General features: G+C 41.6%; 1 protein-coding gene across 2 annotated transcripts in view; it reads right to left on the minus strand.

The window, feature by feature from the left end:
• INPP5F (inositol polyphosphate-5-phosphatase F) overlaps positions 1–21,154 on the minus strand; it is a 47,448-nt gene extending 26,294 nt beyond the window's left edge. Inside the window, exons 1-2 of one of the 2 annotated variants that reach the window (XM_054832319.1) lie at positions 20,766–21,154; positions 6,023–6,103 (exon numbers count right to left, since the gene is read on the minus strand). In XM_054832319.1, the coding sequence (XP_054688294.1) occupies positions 6,023–6,103; positions 20,766–20,862 (178 nt within the window). In that variant the 5' untranslated portion in view covers positions 20,863–21,154. The remainder of the gene's footprint in view (positions 1–6,022; positions 6,104–20,765) is intronic. The other variant, XM_054832321.1, reaches the window with a different exon arrangement.
• Positions 21,155–26,402: the final 5,248 nt, after the last annotated feature.

Here is a 26,402-nt window from a genome sequence, read left to right on the forward strand (position 1 = left end):
ACAACCTTACTCTTACGAGGAGATCACCAGTGTATGTCAAGAAACAAAAAAAGATACTCTAAGAAAGGATATCATCTAGAGCTCCAGTGAAATAATCAATATGATTCCACTGGGAAAAAGTATAACATAAAGGCATTTCTAAGCAGAATTTAGTGAAATCTGGAAAAGAAGAAAAATCTCTGGCTACTCTTCCGTTTACCTCATATTAACAAACCCTGGTAGCAGTAAACAAGAACTTAAGAGCTTAATACAGCCAAGTAAGTTCTGTATCCTTTTATCATTTTAAAAAATGCAAAGTCATCTTGGTGTACATTTCAAAACTCTATTTGAATTATAGCCAGAGCCACATAACATGGAAAGAACAGGAATTCCCCAGCAGATCAAAAGAAAACAGTCAGGAAGTAATTATGCAGATAAAATATGTCCTAAAGTAAAAGCTTCAACAATAGCCATAGAAGTAGTATATTATAATTGCCAGCAGTATCTAAATAACTGAATCCCTAAATAGAGCGTGTGCTTCTGCAGTTAAAAAAGTGGTTCTACAGAATAGCTATAAAGAAAAAAAGATTAGTTATTGTCTACTAAATGTGGGAGGTATGGTGTATACAGGAGAACACTACAGCTATGTCATTCCAGAAGAGTGCATGTTTTAAACCATCTCTTAAGACCTAATGTTCATTTTTAGTGTTTTATGAACTATGGTAGAGTAAATGGCAACTACTAATTTAAAGTACTACAGATATAGTAAGCTACTACCACCTCCCATTCCTCACTAAAACAGGAATTCAGGTCCTCTTTTGCTTCAACACTGTCAGCACATCACTGCTGTTTATCTTCTCTAACACTTCCCAAACAATCTAGCATTTAGTTTCCCCAAATGCTTTTGCAGTAGCTTTTCTTAAGCTGTGCATAAGTTTACTATAAATGCTGGGTTTTGCAAGTATTTTGATTTTAGCCAAGAAATTCCATGCTACCATTTTCTTATTTTTTTGTTACTTGAATAACTTGAAAATTAGTTGCATGCAAAAAGAATGTTTTAAGTTGTTGATTGGATGAAGTTAGAAAGGGCAGCACTTACATCGCATTGAAGAGATGCTGAACCACTCATTGTTTCTATCAAGATTCAGAGGCATGCTAACAAAAAAACCTTTCCTTTCCTGGGGATAGGGAAGGAGGAACTCCACTTCCCTTCTGTTTACTGGGTCTATGGAATCTTGCCAGCAGCGTTTAATTTGGGTCTTAATTAACCAGCACTGGAAGAACACATCAAATTGATACAAATACAGACATTAAACTGCGTAGGAGTATGCTTTGACCAAGAAACTGAAAAGTGTGTGGTAGCAATGAATGAGTTAAGTGGAATTTGCTGGAACTGGTTAGGAAATGCAGGTTATAGTGAGCTACACAGTATTAGCTATGAGCAATTTCTAGCACTACAACATTTGATCAACTTGCTAAGTAGTCTCTGATCAAAAGTGATTCAGTTTCAGGCTACCATTATGTGGTGGGTTGACCCTGGCTGGAGGCCAGGTGCCCACCAGAGCCGCTCTCTCACTCCCCTCATTCACTAAACAGGGGAGAAAAGGCATAACGAAATGCTCGTAGGTCAAGATAAGGACAGGGAGACATCATTCACTAATTGTTGTCACGAGCAAAACAGACCGAACTTAGAGAGGGAATTCATCTGATTTATTACTAGGCAAAACAGAGTAGAGGAATGAGAAATAAAATCAACTCTTAAAACACCTCCCCCCACCCCTCCCATCTTCCTGGGCTCAACTTCACTCCCGGCTTCAACCTTCCCCCCCTCAGCGGCACAGGGGGACGGGGAGTGGGGGTTACGGTCAGTTCATCTCATGGTGTTTCTGCCGCTTCTTCATCCTCAGGGGGAGGACTCCTCTCATCGTTCCCCTGCTCCAGCATGGAGTCCCTCTCACGGGGTGCAGACCTTCAGGAGCAAACTGCTCCAGCGTGGGGTCCCCCACGGGGTCACAAGTCCTGCCAGCAAACCTGCCCTGGCGTGGGCTCCCCTCTTCACGGGTCCACCGGTCCGGCCTGGAACTTGCTCCAGCGTGGGCTTCCCACGGGCCACAGCCTCCTTCAGGTGCCTCCACCTGCGCCGGCGTGGGGTCCTCCACGGGCTGCAGGTGGAATCGCTACACCCCCTCATCCTTCCTCCATGGGCTGCAGGGGGACAGCCTGCTTCACCGTGGCCTTCACCACGGGCTGCAGGGGGATCTCTGCTCCGGCGCCTGGAGCTCCTCCTTCCCCTCCATCTGCACTGACCTTGGTGTCTGCAGAGTTTCTTACATCTTCTCACTCCTCTCTCCGGCTGCAAAAGCTCTCTCTCTCTCTCTAAGTGTTTTTCTACTTCTTAAATATGTTATCACAGAGGCGCTGATTGGCTTGGCCTTGGCCAGCGGCGGGCCCATCTTAGAGCCGGCTGGCATTGGCTCTGTCAGACACAGGGGGAGCTTCTAGCAGCTTCTCACAGAAGCCACCCCTGTAGCCCCCCCGCTACCAAAACCCTGCCACGCAAACCCAACACACATTACCATTTTGGTGGATTAAAGTATCTAATTTTTATTCTAACAAAAAACCCCACCCACGACTTCTTTCTGTATTGGGATTTTGACAAAAGGAAATAGAGTGGCTACACTTATATTTTGTATGAATGCACGCTAACTAGACCACAAAACAAAATTAATATTCTGTAAAGGAGACACTGTTTATGCAAGAGATATGCTTGCCTCTATATGGGAAGATCATGCAGAGACAAGTTTAATTGTGCATCTGAACCAAGAAAAAAAGTGTACAATGGCCTTGTTCAGTAACATATCTCCACAACACCTCCTAAAATCCTTTTCCTTCTAATTCTATTTTTACTCGACATTTTCTTACAAGTCATCTTGGGATGAGCCAGAAAAAAAGTAAGAGACCGTATCTTCGCATTCTGACATTCAATTAAGGTTTTGTTGTTTGGATGTTTGGGGTTTTTCCCCCAAAAAGCATCTTAATGTTTAAGAAAATTCACTATTGAGGAAGAACCAAATGATACTTTAAGTAGACTTTCATCTCCAATGTGAGTGTACAGTTACGTCCAGATGTACAACTGACCCTCTCATGGCAAAATTCTTTAAAGAATTAAAAAATAAGCCATGTAATATTGGCTAGCTGGTTTCTACGAGACTGCTTCCCTGCCACAGAAGCTTTCCTACAGATTCTCCTGTACTAGGCCAGCAATAAAACCAGCAAGATTAAGAGTAAATTAAATCCTACCCCTAGTTACAGCAATTTGGCAAGGGTATTTCAAAGCTAAATTAAGGACAGCCCCAGACTGACTACAGAACACGTCAAGGCCATCTTAGGACTACTCCAGCATTCTTGCATTAAGCAAATCTTTCAAGAACATGTAAGGATCTATGCCCAAGACATTAAAGTGCATATAGGCTTAGTGAGAGCTTTAGAGTGCACTTTAAAAGGTATTTAAGGTTTCTAGTATTAGTCAGCATGTGCTAAGCATTTTTAACACACACACCAGTACTTCTTTCCAAGAATAGCTAGTAACAAGGTTCTGAACAGGACAAGCCCATACAGGACTAATTAGCCAAAAGAGCTTCAAATTAAATTTTCTGATCCTTATAGTCTGGCAGCAGGGGAGGGAAAAAAAAAAATCAGAGCAACAAGTCCTCCCATTCTAGATCAGCTCTGGGAGAAAAGCACTTTGCCCAGCTTCTGCAGCACAGTAAGTCTGGAAATAATGGTCCAGCAGTGTTAAATATTTATACAACTTCTGCTGATAAAGTTTCCAGGTGACAAAGATTGATGCAAGAATAAGTAATGAAGACAGGTTACTGTTACACAGCATTAGATGATTCAGCTAGAGGATTACATAAAGCTACACTTGATTATGATCAAGCGAGAGTTCATTGACAGCAATAGGTTTCAAGAGACCCGTGTAAGACATCTCATAAGCCCTTCTCATTTTGACCACAGCCTGATGGAGGATGCTCATCAGCAACTGTCAGCAGGTACAGGGGAGCAGCAGTTCTCAGCAGAAGAGGAAGAATAAATAGCTGGAGAGTGTATCTTTCTTCAGACATTAGGAGGTAGAAAAATAAATGTCTGTTTACTGGACAGTTACATCACTAAGTACCAGAATATCGACAACAAGAAGGATAGTCTATGAGCAGTTTGTGATGGTGTCATCTGAACAAGGCAGAGAGAAAACAAAATGCTTCCAGCTGGGCTAAGCAGCAACGGAATGGAGCGCTGGGGTGAGCATAACTGATTCAGTAGCTCTACAGGATACATGGAAAAACGACAAGATATCAGACTTATTACCTGGTAATCTTAATTTATTTGACAACAGCAAGCTGGCACCTGTTGAAGTGTCACATGCTGGGGAAAGATTCAACTCAGCTTTCATAAGTAGAGGAAGTGCCTCACCATAAGCACACGCAAGGGTATTCAGTTGCCATAACACACTAGACCATCCAGAAAGCATTTGACAAGGTCTCTCCCTTCAAAGGTTTTTATACTAGACTCCCTAGAGGCAGGGGGGGGGGGGGTGGGGGGAAGGCCTTTGTGTACCTAAGTGCTTTGTTTAACAAAAACAAACCCAAACAAACAAAACCCCACAAAAACAAAAAGCAAAACACACACAACAAAAAACCATGCTAGAACAATCAATGATCATTTTCCCACAGCAGAAAGGTCGTTACTGGAGTTTTGCCATCATTCATCATGCACATGCTGAACAGCACAGACAACCTGGATGAGAAGAAAAAGTGAGATGGCAGGATCTGAACCGCTTCATAGCGTCAGATCTGAAAGAGGATGGCTGAATAGATCTGTAGAACAGGCACAGACAAAGATATCAGGTGAAATTCAAAGAAGATGAAGCAATGCAATTGGAAAGAAGATGTGATCATAAGCTTCATGAAGAGATGTGAACTATTACTCTCAGAAATGAGACCTAGGCATTACAGTAATACAGAGCCAAGCGTTTTCTAGAACTGGATCTGTCGTACACTCATGCAGTGACGTACCAGTCTGTTTTCCTTCCTTCCCTACTGCTAGTATGCCCCTGCCACCTTGACTAATCTGTTTCTATTCAACAGACCACAAACATCCGATCTACTTCAGCACTTAATCCATCCTGCTATCCTGGAACACACTTGAAACTTTACCTGTATTGATCATATTGCCAGGCACTACTTTAAATGCAGGGTCTAAGCATTTACAAAAAGAACAGCACACAGTAAGTGAAGCAGAGTTTATGGCTAGCTTTCCTACCTGCCAGTAAATAGATATCCAGAGCTCTACTGGCAGAAGAATCTTTCTAAACAAAGCTGGCTTATATCAAAATAAGTATTTATTATGGCTACAGGAATTTGCAGCTGACTACAGCTAAAGAGCATTGACTTTTTTTACAGGAAAAAGTTACTAGAATCAGTTAGAGACAGGCTTAACATTAAATCACAATGCATTCTGCGCCTGCTTTCTTTTCATAGCTATGTCTTACATCTAAAACCAAGTAAGTTTAAGTGCTCCTTTTGCTCTCAAATAGTCATCTATTAAGGTATAATTATTCTTCAGGTTTTCATATAGTATTGAGAATTCAAGCCTTACATTTTTGTGAAAACTTCCACCATTAGTTTTTGCACTGTACCACAGGACAACAAAAAACTGCTTGAAAGGATTATTCAAAATGTGCAAGTATTCTATACATCTCCCATGGAGCCTCTGATAGAGCTTCAAACACAAATTTCTACTCTTTGTGAATGCAGTTCTCCATTTTTACAAGACAGTGATGAACCAAAATACATACAGTGGAAAGTAGAGGGAATGTGCATCTGGAGCTATAATATAATCACTGACAAGTTCATCGCTGGGGAGTACTCCTCCTTGCAAAGAACACTACATAATTCCATTTGAGTGACACAGTATTATTTGTAGTACCACTGACTTTAAAACAAAGTGCGTTAGCAGTAAAAGAAAAAAACAACCAACCACATACCTGTATGAAGCTGAACTTTACCAATGACTCCCTCTACCAGGCCCAGACAAATGGGATTCCAAGCCAAGAGAAGATCAGTGGCTGCAAAAAAGAACAAAGCTCCTGGTTTGTTGTTGTGTTTTGTTTTGGTTTTTTTTTTTTTTCCAAAGCAACAGGACAATTCATCCAGTAATGGTCATTCTCTCCATTTTCCCCACCTTAGAGGGCAGACAACACACTGAGATTCCTGCAATAAGATAAATATGCTGTTCAATTTTTACTTGTTACCAAATAGCTGTGACCAAATTACTAAGTTTTCAATTTAAAGCCCTAACCTAGATATTTCAGGGCGGGGAGGGGAGGCATAATTATTTTAGGCTAGAGTAATTTAGTTTAATGGAGGCTTAATTCTTCTAATATCCATTGGAATTTGTAACTTAACTGAGATTTTACATGGCTATAGTGAAACTGAATACAGGTCATTAAGTTAATAATGTAGCTTCAAAAACCAAGCAGATGTTAGCTTTCAGCCCTAGCTCTCCCATACTTATCCAATTACTATTAATTTCACATCCTTTTTCTATATACGTGCACACACGCTTCTTTTGTTCAAACACCCTCCACTACATGGAATACCAAAGTACACAAAGTTAAGTTTTAGGTTTCCAGTTCTCCTACTGTTAAGGAATTCCGGAGAACCACATAGGAAGTAGAAGAGAAAGCAGGAAGGCAACACTATCGACTTTCAAATCTGTGAAGGGTACTCTTCTCAACAGGCATTCAAGCCATCACTTGATGCAAGTCAGGGAGAGAGTGTAAACATGAAGAGTATCCTGTGGTCACGCAGACACATATTGTTGACACTCAGTAAGAGTTTCTAATAGCAGTGTAGAACCTGTTCACTGCGGGAAAGAATAAGTTTCATAAGTCAAATCTTATAAGTGAAAACAAGTCTTTAAAAGCAATTAATATCTATGTAGCAGACAACAAACTTGCAAAGGAAAAAAGAGAAGGTGGATCTATACAAAGAAGGACAAGAAACTCGTTATTATCTACCAAAACTCACTTCTTCCAAGGTGGAAGATTTTCTACAGTTTTAACAGCCAAATTAAATCTCTTCGCTCCCCGTGTAAGTAGATGAACATTTGAAAGAACAAACTCACACATCTTAAGATACAAAAGAGTGCAAATCATCCACCTACAGATAATTTACAAGGCCTTAGTTTCTTCCTGGAAGTCCAAGATCTGCAGGTGAAAACTGATAGTCGGGTACTTTTTTTTTTTTTTACATACTTATTTTCAAACACTGTATCCTCCTTGAAACATTTGTATTTGAGACTTTGCTATTCCAAGAATGCAAACTTACTCCTAGCTTTCACTGTAACATTTAATGGTAAACCAGACTCAGCTAATTTCGTCACTAAAATACAAGCATTTACACGAGATATCATAGAAATGGTTTACGTCAGGATAGATCTAAACTGAACTCATTTAAATGGGATATATCACATGTGCTTGGATGCAGACGATCAAGAACTGAGAGCACATGGCTGCAGAATTTAAAGCAATGTTTGCAGGAGGTGGTACAGAGCTACAATTGATGTGCGTAACCAGGCTGTACCATTCAATGGACCGTATCTGCAAACTCCTGATTACTCCTGTTTCACTGCAAGTTATCGGTCAGTACAGAACCTAGTACGAATCATGCCATAATTAAATGAAGCTCTTAAAGAGACTAATACAGATAGATGAGCACCAGGAAATAAGTGACAGTGGTTATGACAGTGTGAACGGTTTGATTTACCCTCTAACCTTGCTGAAGTACCTAAACTCATGTTGTATCCATATGCCAAAGACTTTAGCTTGTACAAAACGAGTTCTAGGACAGCCTGAGCTCAGAGCTGCAGTCCAAGTAACACACAAGAGCATCCATATGCCAAGCGGAAAGTCTACACTATCAAATTTACAGGAAAGAACACAGGCTCACTCCCAAATCTTCTACCTACTTTCCTAGTTCATCCATACAATCCCAGTCTTGTCTTCACCCCGGGAATTTTCTAGTTGTATTGTCTCAGGCTTCATCTACTTTTTATCATCTTTGCAATTGACTTCTGCATTCTTTTTCCATTGCGAGAGCTAGAAACCAGCTAGATACATCAAACAGCTAAAAAACCAAAAAAGCTAGGCACAGAAGGAATTTAGAGAACTAAACCACTGAAGGTTTACCATAGCTACTACAAACCTAGTAATCTAGAATACCATCTAAATCTTTTTAAACCACTGATTTCCCACTATGACAAGAGATATTAGTAGGAAAGCTCTGCATAGTTAAGCAAGGTTTTCTTCTAGTAGATTACAAGAGATTAAAAAAATGTGAAAACAAGGTTTTGTTTTAATTACAAATATAAGGAAACAATAGTTGAGACTTGCCTGCAAAAGGACATAAGGAAACTGGTATAAGGAACTGTAGGACTACATAGGGTCTTATGCAGCTACTCGTTTAGTTTTGTGGGTTACTCTGACATACGTAGCCCTAGACATAATCATACGCAATGTCCAAGACTTCTGCAGGAATACTTCTCCCCAGCACTACAGAGCCACAGTGAGAACTGGCTCTAAACTGAGTCCTATGTTTACTTAGAGTACAGACAAACTTTGGAGAAAAAAATGCATTTGTAGTTAAATGCACATTACACTTTAAGAGTTTAAAGGCAGCAAATATGGATCCACCAGCTGGGCAGCACTGGCTCTTGAGATAAGTGTGATTATCAAGCTACTAACAGTGAAAGCTGACTGTTTCACAAAAATTTTCCAGGGGGAAGGCAGGGCATAGGAAAAAAATGACATTTAACAACATCTGAGGAGATTAACAGGGGTTTTTTTCAATGTCCAGGAAAACCTGGATGCAAAGAAGTCTTACAGGAGAAATGCCTGTAGGCTATGAAAAAAAAAATAGCAGTTGTGGAATCACACTGACTTTCTTTGGTCACGGCATCACAAGATTTTTTTTTTCTTACACTATTTCCAGATAACTTTCTACAGGAAAGTATGTGTGACAACATAGAAGCAAGTTGTTTTAACTAAATAAAATACAACTGGTTGTGACCTTCTGATTAGAACTTTGTTACTGGTTATAGCTCAATTTCCTGTGTGACAGCCATATCTCAACTCAGAGCCAACACCCAATCGTGCTGAATAAATATCGCTACAGTAAATACCAATACAAACCTCCAGAGTACACTCTGGAGATGTAAGATGGATGAACCAAATTAAAAGGTTTAACTACCCTTCACCCACCCACCCCCAAAGAACATGAGCTTTCATGTTGACTGCAGTCCTATTTATTCTGTTTTGGAAGAAGCCGTCTCCAATTTTTGTCTACTACCATAAAATTGTTCCAGACTGTTTGCTTGCAGTCACTCTGTCTGGCAATCCTGGCAGCAGCTATCTTCAGCCACCATCCTGTATCTTTGAAAATTATAACCACTTAATCTTGGCTTATGTAACCATTTTAAATATACAGAGATCCAGGAAAGTTAACTGCAAGCCTGAAGGAAATTAGTCTTTAACTGTAAAATATAGCAGAATTTAAGAGGTAGCATAAGTTGGTAGATCGTAATACACATCACAGAAGGTGTTTATATCTTTTTAAAGCCAAGGGGGAAGTAACCACACAAAACAATACTGAAAATCCTCAGTTAAAAGTTTCCAGATAGCATACATAAGACATGCGGCCATATCTCTGACTCCTGAAACAACACATGGCAAGTTTGGAGTTTTTTTTCTTTAAATGAAGTGTCTTATCAATAAGATTTAACTACCACAAGGCTCTATCAAAGGAAACAGCAGACTTTCCTCTACACCCAAACCAGACTGACTGCCTTGAGAAATACAATTTATCAATAAGTTGCTCTTGTTTCCCCACACAAACTTACCCTCCTATAGATGTCATACTAGTAGTCTAGAGATCTCTGGAAACTCAGCCAGAAATAAAAACTTATCAACCTGAAACTGCAACACAATGCGGTTGAAACAGATTTCTTCCAGTATTGTGCTGGTGATAATGAATGCTGTCAAAATAGTCGTTGTCCCTCACAGCAGAAAGTCGGAAGCCGTGTACAGAAAGCATCACTGCCAGCAGCGAGCTGAGCCCCAGGGAAAATCTCCCCTGACTCTGGGAGTTCTCTGGTGTCCTCGGTATGTTTTAATTTGAGAGAACTGCTAGGGTTTGATAGGCCTTGACACATGCCCTTAACACCACGAGGTATGTACTTGCTTACCAAGTTTCCATCCCAAAGCACAAATGTGCTCATTCCTTCCCCTATGCCGCTAACCAAATTCAAGCTACTGAAATAAGTGTTGACTCTTTTGCCGATTCCTGTCAGAGATTAACAATCACCAACCATACATTTACCATTCACGGTGATTGTATCAGCATTGTACTTGCAGCACAATAGAACTTCCGTCACAAATTTGGAACAAAACTAGCTTTGATGTGATTACTTCCACCACCACCACCCCTCTGAGCTCACCAGCAGCGACGCAGGGCCACGCAATGCCAGATAAAGTTTCTTCAATTCTTTGTGTTTACACAAACATAACGCTGAAAAAGGTGATACAGAAGTAACTTGGAAGAACATCAGAAGCCAAAGCTGCTTTTTAGCTCTTCCTCCAGTCTACCACCACCAGAGCTGATCTGAGGTCAGCCACAAATTCTGATACGGAAACAAAACTGCTGCTTTGGGATAAGCCGCTTGCTCAACACTGAATGACTTCAGGCAAGTCTGAAGAGTTTGAGGAGGCGGGCTATTGGCTTCTTCTGGGGAGAAAGCAGGAAGAAAAAAAGACTTCATTTGTAATCACTTGAATCCAGCCCTTATTACTGAGCCACTGCCTGGTCCAATCCATCAGATAGCTATAACTATTTATTTTCCAGTAAAGGGAATATACTCCTCTTACCTTCCTCAAACTTTGTTGGCTTTCAGGAATGGACCTTGGCTAGAAAGTGTTTCCTGTCAGCGTACTCAGTATAAAAACATAAAACACGTCACTGACCTTCAAGCTCAGTTTATATGGAAGTGTATAAACACAGACATAAATGCATGCTATTTCTGAAAAATTCTTTCCATAGCCTGACAGAGTAGCAATTCTCACAATCATTCTCACCATTCAACACAAGCAATAGTTTTTTGTTTGTTTTTTTTTTTTTTTTAAACACAAAAAGTAAAAGCTGAGTAACTCACTGTAAACAGCCACAGTAAATCTTTTAGCTCTGGTAATGTAACATTTGACACCTGAAGTGTTAACTTTTTGGAAAAAACTTCAATACTATTTTTAAATAGATTTAAGATTTTTTTTTTCCTTTGTATTGTATATGCTTTAAAGACAACTACAAGACTTTATTATTAGCACTACTTGACCCTTATGACCTCTTGCGGCTTTCCAAAAGAAAGTCTGCTTTCAAGTTCCAGCTCATCTTTAATAGCGTTCTGAAATATTAGCTGGGATTAAGAGATTACAGATTAACTGGGAAGACTTAGGAGTATAAACGTGAACTTCTTTCTCTTCTAGGAAATAAAGTACTACTTATGCAAACAAACTTAGGCTAATTAAACTTTCCTTTCAGCACAGATTTCTAGATTTATATTTAAGCTACTATAATTGAGAAAGACAGGTGTATTAAGACATTTATTATTACAAGCTCTTAATTTTCAGTAACTGTTAAATTTACTTGCATATTCTCCACCAAAATTTGAACAAGTTATTCCTTCAGCTAACCACCTGTTCTAATTACCTTTAATTTGTCATCTAGACAACTTACACTGTCTGTAAGTGTTATAGTCTTGAGAGTCCTCCATCACTTAGAATTTAAATGCTTTGCTTTATAGGAGAGAAATGAAATCACCACTACTCCCCAACCTGCCCACACACACAACCCTCAGGAAGCCTACAGCTAGGCTACCGTAGGATTTCAGAAAAATCCCAGTTAGTCTTCTCATTGCTACTACACCTTACAGCCTTGCTAGAAAGGCTGCTTATCCTCCCATCTCCGGTGACGAGAAGCACATTTTCCAAACAGCAATTCAATGCAAGTTCCCTACAGAGCGCCCGTCTCGACTGTAGAAGCGCGACACACTGGAAGGTACGCATCTACCCACTTGTGTCTAGGAAAATGAAACAGTGATTTAGTTTCTTTGGACACCTTTCTTCAGTATCTCAAAGTTAAACCAGATGAACAGGAACAGTTCAAGTACAATTTGGGCTGTATAGCAACAGATTTAAAGCAGTGGGGTTCAGAGTTTACAATACAAGTTTGTATTACTGCTGCAAAAGCAGGATGCAAGTGCCAAAGTACCCAACAAAAATGAATCCTTACTACTAATTTTGATAAAGAACACTTCTTTGTATTCTGTTGCAGTTATAAAACCCCCTGAGTCACCAGGCATTGCTCAGGAAACTTAAAAACAAACAAAAAGTGTTCAGTGGAGCATATCCAGTATTACAAGTAACTGCACAAGGAACTCCTGTACCAGTTGTTGTCACCAGGTGAAACTTCTTCCCTTCAAATAGAATTTGACCCTGTAGACCAGTGGTCTCCAAACTTCTTTGATCACATACAACATCAGTAAAAAAAAAAAATTTAAGCACTCACTTCAAATACATGTATCTTTATTTATAAAATATATTCATGTTCTACTGTACTAAACATACACAAAAAAAGATGTTTTAAGTGGATGAGATACACTTTTTTTTTACTTTAGAATTTCCCTTTATTATTATACACTGCTGAACTCTGCTAGTAAACATATACTTTCTCAGAAGCGATACAGGTAAGGAAAGAATATCTTTTATCCTTCCAAAAGTAAAAACACTGTACTAATTAATATTATTACAGACCAACACACATTCCCATTTTCAGTTGGGATTCCAAAGCTCAAGCTGTTTGTTGGTATATCCTTAAAGCTAGGAAAGCAGTAGGTTGACTGCAGTTGGGTTTTTTTTATCCTATTTACTTTTGTAAGAGGGAAATTATCAGAAAGGCAGGAGAAAGATTTTATTCAACCTATTTACAAAACTGAGTTTAAACACTACGTTCCTTCCTTCTGAAGATACGCCATTTTAAAGAGTTTGCTCAGTTACAGCTATACCCAAAAGAATGCAAGAAAGCTATCTCATCCTCAAAAGATTTAAATATAAACATTGAGTAAAAGAATGTCATGATTATGAAAACAGTTTGTTTTATTTATCACTGAACTGACTGACATTAATGCTTCTTAAAAGCCATGAAAGAAATCCTGGTACAGCTGCGGTGAGCCAAGGCTGAGCAAGGTAAGGATTTCCCTCACTGTCACCTTTTCTTTGACTCCACAATGAACTTTCCCCTCTGACTGCCCAACTAGTCAAACTCAAAGCAGAAAAAGAATTATGATTTGGGAACAGCCATTTCAAACACTAAATAATGGAGTTACACTCAGAAATTTGGCACATGTGTTTCAGAAACAGCAAGTAAAGGATTTCACGCCACACACCCCCCCACATATTAACCCCTTCCCCCCCCTTTTTTTTTTTTAAACTGTTGGGGACAAACTGACTATTTAATCAAACGACAACAAGCAATATATCATTTAACATTACTGGAAGACATGTCAGAATAGAGAAAAACTTAAGCATCAGCTGCTATATGTGGGAAAGTTGCTGTTTTTCCTAAACTGAGAAACAGACAAGAAAACAAACCGGAACTTAACAATTAATGACAGACCAGCACATTTACTATCTACATTTTGCAACCACCTCTTGGGCAAGGTCATTACTTTTAAGTTTAGCTCAGAATTCTGTTTTGCACATTGCTGGCATCTTTTGTGCCATTTACTTCACCATGTCAGTATGATTTTGCCTACTATCCCCAACGTTTCATCAGATACAAAAACTACATTACTCAAAACAGAGCATAAGTTTTCGAGCTCAAAGTATGTTCAAGTGCCTTGTTTTCAGTTTTTCATAGACACAATGAACACTTTCAGGGCTTCTACTCAAGTAAGATTTCTTCCTTAAAAGGAGAACCTAAGTGTTCAAGTGGGATTCGATTAATTTTGGTTCAGCTTTTCAGGAAAAAAAAAATCCTCTCCCTGTTTTTATAGGGGAAGAAACTAGAGATGTTTGGAACAAGAATATACAACTGATCATTGAGTATTAATATTCCTGTTTACTAAAGCAGAGCTTTCATAAAAAAAGGATTTTGCACTAATTCCAAATTTCTCCTCTAGAAATCCATCCAACAGTTTCTTCTCTTCTTGATACTCATTCCTATTACTTTGTTTCCTACAAAGACACATGAAATGCAATGATTTTAATGACTAAGGATACAGTTAGAACATGAGCAGCTGAGAGAACTGATGACCATCAGCTGGAAGCGTTAACTCCACAGACAGGACTTAGAGCACTTCAAGAGGTTTAAACAGATGGAGGGAGAAGAAAAACCTGCACTTACCCATAGGCGCACCCCTCCTCCCTTTTCACATTTGCTCTTACAGCAAGTATGATTTCCTAGTTAAAATTTTTGCAAAAGATTTTTGCTAAATCACAACTGAAAATAAACTGGGAAAATGTTTTTGTTGTTGTTTGCTTAAACAAAGAGAAGAGTTAAATCATCCTAGATCAAGTTAATTGCCATAGCAGGATAGTGCGTTTTCAGGATACACAGATTCAGTTGCACATGCGAATTTCTCAATTAGAATAAACATACGCATTTTTGTAACAAATCCAGAACATTCAATAAACAGAACTACTTTTTTAAAATCACAAGTTTATGGCAAGTTTAACATTTAACAAGAAGCAAATTTTGAGTTAACAAATTTGTATCTTATTCTCTAAAAGTCTCTATGTATATTAAAAATTCATGTTCTTTAGAGGTTTCATGATTCATGTTTAATGTTATAAACAGTGAGAAAAAAAGCTTTTGTCAGTAGTCTCAAATCTTTGAGACATTTGAGGGAAAAAAGTAGTCTGCCAAATTCTGGGCCCTGAGTCTCAATACACAACCCTAACAGAATGACTTTCTGAAACACACATTCAATATTTAATAAAGCTGTATTTGAGACCTGTTTGATATTGCACTGAAGAATTTGCTTCTAAAAGAAAGTTCCAAGCCACCATGTGGGAAATCTCACAGTTTGAGGGAAGCATTTAGTGGAAGTTATTGCAGTCCCTTGACATCTCGGGGCTCCTGTAGCAGCTGCCGTGCCACACCGCAGTTTGGGAGAGAAGCGGGAGAAATTGTTTTCTTGTTGTCAGTCTCACTCTTTGTTACCAGCGGCACCCCACTGCTCACCAAATCACTTCCTGAAGGCACCCAAAAACCTTCAGGAAGTGTCTTTAAAAAACCTCTCAGCTTAAGAAGCTACAGCATTAACCATTATTTCTGGAGCATAACTTCAGCAACATAAGGTCTCTCCTGTATGCTTAACAGTATCAACTAAAGATCATTTAATAAAAAATTAAAAAAAAAAATCACATTCCAATCTACAATAGTTGTTTTGAAAGAACATAATTGGAATATCAAAAAAATGGTGGCCTTTTTCTACAGTTCAGACAGTTTAAAACTTAGTTTTTAAACTGTTTTTTTTTAAGCTAAGTGACTTACTGTTTCCTTACACATACAGCTGAAATATCACCCACACTGTTAAACTGTGAAAGAACTTAATAAGAACAACAGTATTCACAGATTGAAAAACCACAAGCCTTTGATACTGATGCAGACCCTTCTTAACTAAAAGGCTGCTACCTGGCAGTGCCTTCTGTTCTAAATACTTTAGTTGCAGTTAGTCTGCAATTTCCTATTCACTACTATTTAGTTAATACTTACCCATGAGAGATCAAAGACGAGTCTGCTAGCAAAATACAAGCCACAAAAATCCACCTGAATTACAGATTCATTTTAATTTTGGGGGGAAGAAAAAAAAAATCTATGTGGTTCTTTTTCTTCAAAAAGCAAGCAACTTTTAGATCACAAAAAAATAAAAAGCAAGAGCATATCAAGCTTAAAAGGTTTTTCATTTATTTATTTAAAACCTGAAGTCATTTCAGCGTGACAGGAATTCCAAGACGCCTATGCGTCTAAGTTGGGATAAGTTTGGCATTTCCAGACCTCTTCATATAAGGAAAAGGGGAAAAAAAATTAAAAAAAAGACAGGAACAGTGTTGTTATATTCAACTTACCTTCTGCTACTAAGACTCAACAGGAAGCTAAACAAGAAACATCTCACCTCAAGATTTATTTAATTCTCACTAGGTTAGGATGTAGCATACTATCAACCCATTTAAGTCTCAATTTTAGGTTCACTATGCTCTCTAAGAGAACCACAGATGGAATTACAAAGTAGCTCTTACTTAAAGCAGAAAATAATTCATCTCTGGTAAATACACTTGAAGATCTCTCCTCAGTCAGAAGCTACAACATTGACTAAAATATGCAATATTCAATCAGATGAAGGATATAGAGGAGCCCATCCCCTCCCCTAGCTCTCCCCATCTCTTTCGTGAGGAGGAGCAAGCAGCAGCAGGGAACTGACTGCTCAAGATTTAAGCATACATTCTTGCTGGGTTGCAGCTAATACACCACAGTATGTTGTGCTGACAGCTAAGAAAGGATATGGAAAAGAGAGAACAGAATGAGCAGGCATGGGTGAGAAACAGTTCAGTAACCATTACAGCTAAAAAAAAAAGTGTCAAAAACCAGCTTGAGGTTCCTTATGAAGTAACTTGAAATGTGGAGAGAATTCTTCTGAGGCTACAACTACCTCCTCTGGAATTCATTTCCCAGAATAGATAGGCAGTTTCCAAGACATACTACTGAAATTCAGGAAGCCAGTTTTGTATGAAAACTAATTCAGTACCACGAGTTAACACTCAGTCCGTCATCCTGCAGAGCCACACTTAGGACTATTCTGTAGCCTTAAACCTACAGATATATCTACTGGTATCAGTGGCATTGATCCTTACGCCATTCATTGGATCAAGGCCGCCTTCACCTGAGCATTTACAGGAAAGGAACTGCTCTTCTCCTCCAGCCTACGATCATGAAGAACAGCTCAGGAATTCTGACAAGTAATTTCTACATGACTCCTGTAATGTCTTTGAGATGTAAGGCAAGCACACATAACTAGAATATTAGCTGGCCGTATGATTTGTGATTCAGAGAAGATTTCACACTCTCAGACTAAGACACCTAACCTGAAATCTCTCCCCCGATACTCTGAAAATACTGTTTGGTAACATGCCTCTCATTAAAAGAAAAATATTGAAGATGCATGGCTTCAATTGCTGAGTCACAACCATTTTCAAGAGATGAAAACCAGTGCTGTAACACTAATTTCTTAAAGTGTTTAAAACAAACACTCATTTGCCTCTAGTTACAGCTTTATAGGTAAGACACATCTTAACACCACCTTACACTTACAGACAGAAGTGATGGAGTCCTTGAGCATGAAGTTCCCAAAAGTTCCAATCTGTGTATTTCAACATATTTCTCCAGGCTGGTGGGAACCAGCATTACTACACTAGTTTTAGTAGCAACTATTCCCAATCTTATTTAGTCTGGCAGTACTGCCCAGAGTATTATCAAGGCCAACACAGTGATAACAGAAGTTTTCAGCCCATAAAATAGTCTTGTTCTTCTTTCTGCTGATAAGAAAATGGTGAGAAGAATTCAGTGTCTTCAACACTTTTGTTCTTTTCTACCTATGTATTTATATATGCATGTGTATGCACAATTTATACCAATCAATAAAACAATGTTTGTAATCTGTGTAGAACTACCAGTCAGAAGCAGCCAAGCAAAGTGTAAACTTAGTAAACCAAGAGTGAAATCCCAATCAAGACCTGATATAAGGTATTTAAAGGGTGGTTGAACAACACGTGTGTTTTCACTACACTGAAAAAAGTACACTGTAGACAGCTAAATTCCTAACAAAATCTATGATGCCGAAGTGATTCACGGATTTCCTACAGGTGACTCATTAGCGCTTTCACTTCAGAGACAAAAACCACCAGAAACATCTTGTAAACATAGGCAGACATCCTTCAAACTAGGGCCAACCTCAGACTTTGCTTACAGGAAATATTTACCAAGGGGTTTTTTGCCTTTTTTAATTCAAGCTGTTCTCTCCATGACTCAGAAAGGTCAGCAATACAGCTTTCAAGATTAGCAAATTTCTGAACATGCCTTTATAGTTGAGGGAGGAGAGTATTATAAAGCTTAGCATCAGCTCTTTAGATTCAGACCTATCATATAAAGCATACCTTGCAAGGTATATCTATTTCAATGTGTAAAGATTAATGCAGAGCAGCCTCTGTGGGACAGAATAAAATGAAAGCCTCCAAAAACAAGTAGAGACACATAGTTAGATTATAGCCTTTTGACAGAGTTTTCAACATGTCAATGAACACAAGTTATGACTTTGTTGTTGTTTTTTTTAATACAGCAGTGACTCATCACACAGTAATCCATTTATTCATTTCCGGTCAGTGGCCTTGATTACAAATGATGAAGTGTAATAAAACTGTAAACTTGAGGATATCTAGCTTTGTCTTAATATAAGCAAGAGCTACTGATCCAAGAAATACTTCTTGTGAGAGAACAGGTTTTTTCTCTGGTTTACCTTCAACACACTAAGGTATTTCATTTCACAGCCCTAGAGCCCACTTTCAATAAGGTGATTCACAGAGAGGGCTGGAAAAACAAAACTACAAACACGTTGAAATAGGAAAGCGTGACTAACAATCAAGCATTTCAAGCAGACTAAGAGACTTCAGCATCATATTGCCCTTCATTAATTAATCTGCAGGTCACACACAATAGGGTTCACATGTATACTAGCTGAAAATTTAAAGGTAGGCTAAGGACAAAAATCCTGCTGAACAGCATGCAAACTGCTGGGCACCAGCAAAGCCTCCGTGAAGTTAGCAGACTTCAAGGGGGAAAAAAAAAAAAAAAAATCACAGCAATGGCTGCATGAAAACATCATCAATGTTTTTGAAGTTATAGCTCTCTCTCAATGTCCCAGAACTACAGCTCACTAGTTTGTGCTTTTATTACTCTGGGTCATGTAAGAGCTTTTATGCCTATGCAGATGATTATAACTATAGCAAATATAAAACTGAGGGTTTGGGAGTTCCCTCCCCCCCATAAAAACATGCATTTCATTGACTAGATATTGTTTGCTAGCTTAACATCAAGTATTTCGTAAGGTGATTTATAAACCAAATATTACTGGACTTTCAACCATAAGTGAAGCCACTGGACAAAAATAAGTCATGTGAACTTGAGATAGCCTGTAATTTTATCTAAGAGATGCAAACAGATTGCACTGATAAGACAAAAAGCATTACCATGACGCAAGTAAGAAAATATAACACAAGAAAGACCAGTATGAAAAACAGTTCTTTGGATAAACACAGATAACAATGGTATTTGATGTTTACATATAGTTATTCCAGCCTTTTAAGAAAAAGTTCATGAAGTGCACTGTACCCTGATAGCCAACCTGGTCATATTCATGCTTAACTGGCTTTTTCGGCATAATGTAGATCCAATTTTAGAAAACTGTAAGTAGTGTCTGTGCAACCTGCCATATGTTTGGTGAAATATCCAGCTATTTAGAGTATTTTTAACTTAGAAGCAGTTACACCATAGTCCACTTAACATCTAAGCTACATTAATTACTCAAAGCAAGGTAATTTCTAAGGATGGTATTTCACTTCACAGACACCTTTATGGACGAACCTCCCAGATAGGATATTATAATTACCATTGTTTCAAAATTTCCATTAGCACAACTCATTGTTTCTACAATTTTTACACTACCTTCTCTGCAACCTGATATTAACACACATAGCCCCCTCTCTATAATTGTCACTTCTGCTGCCTACAATCACTAAATAAATAAATAAATAAATAAAATCAACTGAGAGCCGTTTACAAGTGCGGACACCTATTCAACTTCTCCTCAAGGAGGAGACCATGGCATGCATTTGTTCAAAGACACGGTCACCATTCATCAAAGACACTGGCAAGCATCACTTATACAAGGCTGCCACCAACACAACAAGACGGCCCTTCTTATTTAACGATGCTCCAGTAAGGGTCACCAGATGCATTTCAACATCGTAAGGCATTCAGGTTACGCACGGGGAGTTGGCGGGGGCAGCCCGACTTTCTTTTGCAGAGAAACAAGCGCACCGTGCCAGGAAAACAGAGTCCCAGCCCGGGGAAGGTACGTTTCTCGCTGGACCACCAGTGCCAGGACACGCGTGACCTTCTGCGCCGGGCAGCTGCCTCCCGCACCGCGGGGACACCGCGGCGGGGGCGGCGGCAGCAGCCTGGGCTTGCCCGCAGGGAACCGGGGCGATGGAGAGAGGCGGCCACCCCCCGGCCCGCCCAGGGCTGAGCCCCACGGGACCGACCGCGGCACCTCCAGGGAGGCCCTTGGCGGGTAAGCCCCGGCGCCCCCCCGCCCTCACCCGGGGCTCGGCATCGGGACCGGGCGCTCCCCGCGGTTTTTGGGGTGGTCCCCTCCGCCGACCCCCGGGAGGCAGCTCCGCCACCACCCCTCCCCTCAGCGACCCCCTCCCCGGCCATCGTCAGCCACCTCCCCCCTCCCCCGGCGAGGGCACCCCGGGGGTGGGTCCCGGCCGGCCCTTCCCCACGCAGGAAGCGGGCACGGAGGCGCGCCCCGGCCCCAGCCCCGCCGCCGCGGCGGGGGCTCACCGGCTCTCAGCTGCAGGCTACCGTCCCTCCGGCTGCACCACAGCGCCCGCTCCCCGCTCTGCAGGATGTAGTGGTCCTTGGCTTGGAACAGCTCCATCTTCGCACGCCGCCGCCCTCCTCCTTGCCGCCGCCGCCGGGAGGGAGGGAGGGAGGGCGGGAGGGCGAGCGGGGAGCTCCTGCCGCTCCGCAGTCGCGCGGCTCCGGGGCGCGCACGCCGAGCGGAAGGGAGAGGGCCGGGCTGCGGCGCGTTCCCGAGCCGAACGCGGGGGCGCGCACGCGCGCTGCCGCAAAGAGCCCGGCGGGTCCCGGCGCCGCCGCTCCGACCAGGGGTGCGTCCTCGGCCGGGCGGGCGGGCGCGAGCTTGGGGTTCCGGCGCTGCCGCTGCACGTGACACTGCTCGTCAGCGCCTCGCCCCGCGCTTAAAGGTGCAGCGCGGCGCTGGGCGGGGCTTGCGGCGCGCGAGGGGCGGGGCTCCCGCCCGCTGGTCCCTCGCGGTGCCCTCAGAGCGCTCTCCTCAGCCGTCCGCCGGGGAGGGAGGCAGCTCGAGGCCCGCGGAGACAGTGAGGAGCTAGGAGGGCACCGGGCTGAGGCCCCGCGGTGGGCAGGGCCGGCGGGCAGAGGCCGCTTCGCCCTCCGCGGCGGCGATAACCTGCGATAACCCCCGGGACCGGGGGGCGGCTGGGTCTGAGGGAGAGCCGCGCGCCCTCCCCTCAGCGCCGGCGCTGCCCAGCCTCGACGCTCTCTCGCCGTGGACGAGCGCGGCCCGGCCTGGCTCCCGAACGGCCCCAGCTCACCCCGGCCCGCGGTCGCCGACTGTTGGTGCCTGGAGGTGTTTCGGGTCCCCTCAGGGCCTGGAAGCATTCACCGGCACAAGCCGCAAAGCCGCAGAAGGTTATAGCCAGCCACCACAGACAAGTGAGAGCAACCAAGCGTGCGTCCCCCAAGCTTTTTCAGCTTTTCCCAAGAGAGAGCAACTTTAATGATTGGTGGAAACAGACAAGAGTTGATACGGTATATCAGCTAGTGCTAAAAGGAAATCTCAACACCATAGCACAGGGCTCGTTATAATTTTAAATATTTATACAGAAAGGAGCACCTCCTGATACAAGAGTAATTATACCCTCTCCTCTCCAGGCAACACTGGAAAATGTACCAGCAAACTTATCACTGCTGCAGACCCTTCCTAGCCTTACTGGCCACTTGTCCACAAGTTTCCAGAGCTTTTGTTTACAGAAGCTGAAGTCCCACTCTCTATAAAATTGAAGTAGAAATGGACATAGACAAGAAGTATCCCATTGTGCATACAGCCATTTGGGAGCAGCTTGATTTGTTGAAAGAACATCTTCAGTATATCTTGAAAATCAATGATGCATGCAAGTAAGTAGTTTTAAATAGTACTGGAAAACCAGTTTTCTTATCTTTTTATTTATTTCCATCTACCCTTCTTTCTGAAAAAAAAAATATTTTTTTAAATGTCACTAGACAGGCTTTATATTATTTTGAATGCAGTTTCAGATTTTTCTGTCAAATATAAGGTCTGACCTCTAATGTTGTTGCTTTTTTTTCTTTCAAATACACCTAAATAGCATAGGAACGATATGAATGGAACTGAACTCAATTTGATAATAGATGCTGGTATCTCTTAACACTTTCCCCAGGGCAGGTATGCAAAAGGACGCACTGTTCTTCTTGGCTACAGATCCCAATTTTGAAAAATGCTATGCTTCGTGAATGCCCTGCAGCTTCCAGGGTAGCACTGTCATGCCTAATTCTTGTATGTAGCAGTCTATGCCATTGGCAGAATGCTAGTAATGCTAGTAATTCAGATCACTCCTGCAGGTCCTGGGCAAGAGAAGGGTTTAAATGGCTTCTCAGCATTATTAATAAATATATCTCTTTTGAATTACTTTCTTTTTTATTTTCCCATAAGCACAATGTCACATGTTTTCAAAGGCCTATCAAACATACACAGAAATGCAGTACAGAGATGGATTGGTCCATGGCTTGTTTCCTAGAAGAACTATGTTGTGCTGTTTTCTCACTTGTAAATGCAATACATCTATATTGCCATAAAATGAAGCCTAGCCCAAGCAGAGAAGGCATTGTGAAATTTCAGGTAAAATGAATGGACAGCAGGGCTGTGATTGCTATGGGACATACTTTGTGTCTCTAACTGAAAGCTGCTGATGTGCAGAGAGAGCTGTGTCTTTCAGTTTTAGCTGCCTAAAGAGAACGGTGAGGAGCTGCAACAGCCTCAGGTTTTTCAAATGCTCAGCTCAGTAAAAGCCTCGCTGAGCTTCTCCTGGAGAGAAGTCACTCTGTGACCTTGCAAGGAAGCTGGCAATTGACAGCTGAAGGAGATTCATGAGTTTTGCTCTTCTCTGTCTCTTCCCTGCCCTGCACTATCAACAGGGCAGAGGGACAGTAGTTAGACAGTGAGTCACAGGCAGCAGGCATCTTAATGGCAGTAGCTGCAGCATTCCCCTTTTCACAGTGTGTGAAGCCTTAAGGAAAAAAGAAATTTGAGTATTATTTGGGGCCAAGGTTTGCTAAGAGGCGAGGTGAGGCAGACTGTCAGTTGTACATGTCCGCCTGCCTGAAGTATTTTGTCATCGTTTTCTGGACAGTGCAAATAAACACCTTATTCAGTGGTGCTATTCCTTCATTTCATTGCGTAAATGTAAGTATTTGACTTTTTCGTATACATTGAATTAATTATCTGAGAAATCCATAAGGACTTTTAGCTAAGATGATTAATATTGTCTTGTAACAACAAATGATAATCAATATGAAAATGACAGTAAGAAAAATGTCCTGCCGCATGCTATGGACACCACCCACTCAGTCAGAGTGGCTCCATGAACAGTTGACTTGGCTTTTGTCACACAGCAGGAGAGTGGGAATCTCCAGCTGGAGCACAGAAACTGGCAGCTGAAGGCAGAGATTTCCAGAATGAGTTTGTTCTGGCAATGGCAGATCCATTTTAGGAATTTCCCTCCCCTGCCAGAGGTTTCTGCTTCCCTTTGTCATGCCAAATCAAGAGCTCCTTCTGGACACACTCTACCTGGGAGCACTGAAGCCTCGGCTGACAGAGGCAGAGGGACTACTGGGGACGTTAGCCTCTTCAACTCACAAATGAAAAGATTTGCAATTATTATTAAACTACCTACCATTGAACAGCACTACTTTCAAACCATTCTTTGAAAAGATTGGTTTCTCTCATCCAACGTATCTCCATGTGTGTGATGGAGGGGAAGGAGGTGCTCCAGGCATGGAGCAGAGATTCCCCTGCAAACTGGGGAGAAGACCATGGTGAGGCAGGCTGTCCCCCTGCAGCCCATGGGGGATGATGGGGGAGCAGATATCCACCTGCAGCCCCTGGAGGACCCCATGACAGAGCAAGTGGAGACACCTGAAGGAGGCTGTGACCCCATGGGAAGCCCGTGCTGGAGCTAGCTCCTGGCAGGACCTGTGGCCCCATGGAGAGAGGAGCCCATGCCGGAGCAGGTTTGCTGGCAGGACTTGTCACCTCGTGGGGGACCCACGCTGGAGCAGTCTGTTCCTGAAGGTCTGCACCCCGTGGAAGGGACCTACACTGGAGCAGTTCGTGAAGAACTGCAGCCTGTGGGAAGGACTCATGTTGGAGAAGTTCATGGAGGACTGTCTCCTGTGGGAGGGGCCCCACGCTGGAGCAGGGGAAGAGTGTGAGAAGTCTTCCCCCTGAGGGGGAAGGAGCGGCAGAGACAACATGTGATGAACTGACCACCACCCCAATTCCCCATCCCCCTGTGCCGCTTGGGTGAGGAGGGAGAGAAATCAGGAGTGAAGTTGAGCCCAGGAAGAAGGGAGGGATGGGAGGAAGTGTTTTAAGATTCGGTTTTATTTCTTATTACTCAACTCTTATTTGATTGGTAATAAATTAAATTAATTTTCTCGAGTGTTTTGCCTGTGACGGTAATTGGTGAGTGATCTCTCTCTGTCCTTATCTCAACCCATGAGACTTTTGTTATATTTTCCCTCCTCTGCCCAGCTGAGGAGGGCAGTGATAGAGTGGCTTTGGGGGCACCTGGCCTTCAGCCAGGGTCAACCCACCACACTCCATGAGTGTATTACTCATATATAATGGTTATGCTACAAAACATGTGACTAAAGGACATTAAGAAATGAGAAATCTCCTTATTAGATGTTAACATTCAAGACCCAGGGAAGAGGTTGATTTTGGAAGGTACTGAGCATCCAGTCTAAAAAAGCATTTAAGTGTATGCATGACTTTAGATGTATAAATTAATGATGTTGGGTTGGACATTAACATCTTTTAAGATGAGCATGTGCTCAGAACCTTGCTGGTTTAAAACTAGGAACTGAACATCTCAGTGGGTCCAAAACATAGCCCTTTATTTTTGCTCCCATCTCTTTCCTCTATTTCTGGGCAGTCTGCACTACAATTTGCTAAATATTTATCACTGCCATTTGCAATATCATCTCTATTCTGCATGCGTTTCCCAAATAGTTCACTGTCATAGTGCAGTGCATGGGGGTGCCATTAAAATAATTGAGCTCCTTGCAGAGATTCATAGATAGGCTGTTTCACCCTTGTTCACCCTTTGATCAAGGTTTTTTTCCCCTTGGGTAGTTTTCTGTTTACATTCAGTGTGTTTTTGATAGATTCACAGCTGGGCAGGGTTTTATGAGCCTGTCAGCTTTCATTAGCATAGGAAAAAAAATTGGAAAAGGAATTTTGCATTTTTGCAAATCATTGTCAATAGCTAATGGTAAGGAAATGCGCAGGCTGACAATTAATCATGTGCTCTCACCGTATTACCTGATTGCCCACAGCTTGATTTCAAGTTTAAATGGTCATTAATGGAAGTGATGTCGTGTAGCAACACTCCATACTTGGAAGTACAATTGACTGGATAGATTGGACAAATACACAACTCTTCCTGTGATGGATGATACCAGTTTTGGAAATGGCACTGTAGAGAGAGTGAGGATCTTTGTTGCTGAATGCTTGTGATTAAGAAGTTGTGGAACATTTTTATGTTTGTTTGGTTTTCACACCCCTGGTAGCTTCTAGACGAACATCAGAAAAATCTTCTTTGGCAGTGAATACACCCATAATATATTTGAAGCACTTTATTTGCCTGCGTGATGTCATTATAGTCAGCTCATTCCTCTTTTGCTAGTAGAGATACCAGTTCATAGGTGCAGTTGGTGGAAATTTTACAGTATGGACGTTTGCTGCTTTGCTTTTTACTGACAGGTTGAGCCATCACTTATTTAGCTCGCTGACAAAGAGTGGAAATAATTTTTGCTGCCTTATTATTTATTCAAGGCATATTCAGTCTAGTTGTTTACAGGATTGTCAAGTGCTATGATAAAGATGATAAAAAGCAGTCTTGCAGTGACATCAGCCAGCTCCCTCAGCACTTCTGGATGCATCCCTTCAGGTCCCATGGACTTTTTGTATGGCAGCTTGTTTAAGTAGTCCCTAAGTCGATCTCCTTCTACCCCTGGTAGGACTTCTGTACCCCAACCTTGCTGTTAAACACAGAAGCATGGGAGGCCTGAAAGCAGATCCTCCAGTAAAATCTGCAGTAAAAAAGGCCTCGGCCTTTTCTATATCCCTCATCACAG

This window comes from Grus americana, chromosome 7, assembly GCF_028858705.1.
Source record: "Grus americana isolate bGruAme1 chromosome 7, bGruAme1.mat, whole genome shotgun sequence".
Lineage (NCBI taxonomy): Eukaryota > Metazoa > Chordata > Aves > Gruiformes > Gruidae > Grus > Grus americana.